Source organism: Haliaeetus leucocephalus, unplaced genomic scaffold (genome assembly GCF_000737465.1).
Source record: "Haliaeetus leucocephalus isolate CR32 unplaced genomic scaffold, Haliaeetus_leucocephalus-4.0 Scaffold339, whole genome shotgun sequence".
NCBI classification, from domain to species: Eukaryota; Metazoa; Chordata; class Aves; order Accipitriformes; family Accipitridae; genus Haliaeetus; species Haliaeetus leucocephalus.
Window position 1 is genome coordinate 687,905 of NW_010972775.1, and position 3,996 is coordinate 691,900.

At 55.2% G+C, this 3,996-nt stretch overlaps 1 protein-coding gene across 4 annotated transcripts in view; it reads right to left on the minus strand.

Moving 5' to 3' along the window:
* Positions 1–2,498: 2,498 nt before the first annotated feature.
* PATL2 (protein associated with topoisomerase II homolog 2 (yeast)) overlaps positions 2,499–3,996 on the minus strand; it is a 6,640-nt gene continuing 5,142 nt past the window's right edge. For 3 of the 4 annotated variants that reach the window (XM_010571552.1, XM_010571551.1, XM_010571554.1), the window contains 3 exons: positions 3,362–3,690; positions 3,136–3,285; positions 2,499–2,726 (listed from right to left, as the gene is read on the minus strand). In XM_010571552.1, coding sequence (XP_010569854.1) covers positions 2,687–2,726; positions 3,136–3,285; positions 3,362–3,690 — 519 coding nt within the window. In that variant the 3' untranslated portion in view covers positions 2,499–2,686. The remainder of the gene's footprint in view (positions 2,727–3,135; positions 3,286–3,361; positions 3,691–3,996) is intronic. The other variant, XM_010571553.1, reaches the window with a different exon arrangement.

Below are 3,996 nucleotides of genomic sequence, written 5' to 3' on the forward strand. Positions count from 1 at the left end.
CCCCCCAACCGGGCCAGCCGCTCTCCCCTCCACACCCCGATCAGGATGGCTGCCTGTTCAGCTCAAGGGTTTTCGGGAGCGGCCCAAGAGAGATGACACTGCCACAAACCACCTCAACCCCCACCTTTGATTCCTCCCCTAAACATCCAGTAATAAGTCCTGGGCAAGCCCAAAATACTCTTCCCTGTATCCAAGTATGAGTCCCATACCCCAAGACATCCCAGTATGAGCCCCATACCCTGAAGACATCCCAGAATGAGCCCCATTTCCCTGAGACAGCGACCACCCTTGGTCCAGCCGTTCACTCATGGTGATGGGTCACCACCACCCCACGGGGTTGGTGGTTCTTTCGGGACAGTGCCAGGAGGAGCCAAGCAGAGCGGTAGGTAAAGCAAAGCCAGAGACACCTTGGACTATCATCAGCTTTGGGTTAAGGGAGAAGATCTCGATGCAGATAAACCAGATGGGGTCCCTGACCTGCTGGACACCCCTCAGCTGAATTAATTCACCAGGTGGTGCCCCAGGGAGAGGGTCTCTTTCTCCAGGTGGGAAGCACCGAGGGGAGCTGCTAGGTGGTGCGAGTCCCTCGGTTGTGGGAGAGTAACCAAAAGAGACCGATTTTCCTTCTTTCGTCTCACCCGTTTCCTGCAATGAAGCAGCAAAGCCCAGTAGAGACCTCCAACCCTTCTACAGAGGAGCATTTGGTTTCATACATGACTGCAACCACATTGCACTTTCTTCCTTCATGCACACTGGCTCTCAGGCACTAGGTCTGTACTCTGCTCCACTGCAAACTGAAAACATAACATGCCTTATCCTTATCTTGAAGGTTTCACTAGCATCCTCCTGTCTTCCTACAAATCAGTGAGCAGCTGTTAGTTCCCTTCTGTCTGAAATTTTCTCTAGGGTTTGTGGTGGCAAGGTCCATTCTTTTGCTTGCAGGTGGGTCACCACGCAGGTATCCTCCCCAGTTGCCTGGGTTTGAAACTCTGGGTTTCACCCCGATCACAACCTGCCAGTGTCACTTGTTTGAAGTGACATAGTAGCGAATGGCTAGGGATGCATAAGCATGAACATAGCTGTCCCAGAGAAGAACTTTCCAACAATAAAGTGTGAGGAGCAAGTGGAGAAAGCTTTGAATGTGCTTTTGGCAAACCTGATTTGGAGGGCAGCAGAAAGGCTGAGGCTGTAGGACACCAAGATCAGCAGGAGAGGCATCAGGATGACAAAGGCAGCTGCCAGAATGATCTGGAACTCCTTCCAGCTGGACCTCACACCCTTTTAAATAACTGACAGCCTACACCCCATCTCTAGCACAAAGGGCAGGAATCCCCCATAGGTCCTGCATCACATCTGCAGTGTCTCTTGTCTCTGTACCACTGTATTTAGGGATCTCGTCGCTCCTCTGAAGTGAGTTTCAGCAGCTGAGATCTGAGCTGTCTTGATGAGCCATGGACATAAATCCCACCCAACCATGCAGCCATATTGATCACACGTGCATTAGTCTGGACGATGTCAGTTTTAAAGGAATAGTTTCATCTACACAGGGTTGGAGCTTAGGCACATACAATAGCTACCAGTCGGAGGATGAGACAACTTTCTGGTGCAAACCTCTCAAATATACACCAGGTTTTGAGTGTCAAGTTTAGACCTCTGGATGGACATAGGTGGCCTAGGCTCAGATGTACCATAGGATTAGGGGAAATCCCACCATATTAGCCAGGCAGGAGCCACAAAGATTTCTACGGTGGGACCAGACATCACACCTAGGCACCCCCTCAGCCCTAGATACAGAAGTGAGGGTCAGCTTGGGGTAGCCATGGTCAGTTAAAATTGCTCAAGAAAGATGCTTCAGGGTACTTCATCATGATCATGTCTGCAAGCCTTTAGGCTAACTAGTCTTTGAGAGCTCAGTAGAGAAAAGAGCTGCTTTATTACCCACCCATGTATGTTTGAGATCCCCCATATCCTTCCCCATGTGCACCCAGATGGACCCTCCTGCATGCACAGATCTTTCCTTTCCCCTCAGAGCAAGCTCTGACCCCATCTCCCCCACAACATCCCTTTTCTTCCAGCCCATTCCTCTCCCAGGGGGCTCAATTCCCCTCTGTCCCCAGCCCCATGGGTACTATGATCTCATCCACTCCCCTGTGAGCACATTGCCTTCTCCTCCATCCCTCTATCCTCTTTCTGGGTCCTCTGTGCACCTCTCCCTGCTTCTCCTTCCCCTTTACTGTACACTCAGATCCCCACCATCCCCAACTAGGGGTCTCTCCATGCCCAGGCGATGCCTCCAGGACCCCTGGGGTTACAGCAGAAGCTGTCCACAGGAGCCAGAGGAGCTCGTTAATCACCTTTTTATTTTATTTCAAGTGCTCTACACAAAGTCACTCACAACCCCAGGTGCTCCCAGCGCCCCTGTGCAGACCCTGCCTTGACACCCGCCGTAATCCAGTGCTCACCACTGCTGGGTGCAAGGCCAAAATAAGTTACCCCCGCTCCGTGCTGTGCTCCCAGGCATTGGGGCAGGTCAGCATCAGCCCTTGGGCACCGGCCCTGCCAGTGCCCGGTTCACCCAGAGTGCCCTGCACCAGGGTGTTTGCTTCGAAACCCAAAGTCACAGCAGCAGGCTCTGCCCATTCCCAGTGCTGCTGGCCCTGGCTCCCATCCCCTGCTCCCCGGGGGCTCAGCAGGGCATGGCAGCCTCTGACGGCAGCAGTGAGCACCTGCAGGGAAAGGATGAGGTTGGAGCAGTTTGTCACACTCCTGCTGCTGGCAGCTGCCAGGAGCCTGCCTGCCCAACCACCCCAGGGTGCCCTAGAGCTGCTGGCTTAAATTGCTGGGGGGATCGGATCCCCCCAGCTTTCCACCCCCCACTTTGATTCATCCCACAGGGATGTGCCATCAAGGTGTGGTGAACCTGATACAAATGCAAAACCCAGCACCAGCTGGCACGGTCCTGGGATTGCTAAAAGCAGAAGCAAAGCCACAAATATCAGCTCAGCCCAGTGAAGGTTTGGAGACTTGTGTCCAAATGGGTCCCCAAGGGGACAGAAGCAATAAGCCCCCAAATGCTGTCTGCTGCATCTGAGGGATCCCTGGCAGAAGCAGGGAACCATGCCAGGCAGTACTCACTCCATCTTGGCTTCCAGGTAGTGGATGGTCTGCTTGTCCAGGTAGCGGCAGAAGAGCGAAAGAAGGTTGCTGGGCAAGAAGAGAGGCTCCGACAGTAAAGCCTTGGGCACTTGCGACAGCTCCCGGGCGACCAGGAACACCATGTCTGTCCTGGGGGCATCAAGGCAGGGGGTGAGTGCCCCACTAGCCAGCAAACCCCAACCCCACTGCTCGCACAGCCCCTCACCACGTCTCGAAGTCCCCTCTGTGTGGCTCCAGTGGCACATCGGAGGACAGCAGCCTCTCGCCACGGCTCAGCAGGGAGTAGAGCAAGGAGATCCCAAACTGCAGGGAAGCACCAGGAGGAGTGTCACAGCCGGCACCGGTGGCACCCCGGGGGTGCCACAAGGCTCTGCCCTCCTGAGGACCGCGTACCTGGTTCTTCAAGGCCATGGTGAGGGGGAGCTCAGGGGACTTGGGCAGAGGCCTGGTCATCTCCTGCAGGACCTCGATGAGTTTGCTGAAAGTCATTCCACCCACCACCTCGTTCAACGGGCTGTAGAGCATGGGAAGAGACTGGGCAGAGCAGAGGGGAGAGCAGGGATCTGAGACTGTTCGATTCATCATGGCCACAACCCCATCCCAACACCTCTGGGGGGGACACAAAGGCCAACACTGCACCCCCCCCAGGGGGGGACTGCTACCAATACTGCTTTAAACCCTCCTGGAGACTTTTCTCCTCCTCCTCAGGGAAGAGGCTCCTGTCTCATGTCAACCACACCAGCTGTCTAGCCATGCTGGGACCCAGCAAGATGGGCCCCCTCCATTGCCCAGGGTGCCCCCCCCCCCCCCCCCACCAACACCCACGGGGGGCAGAGGAGC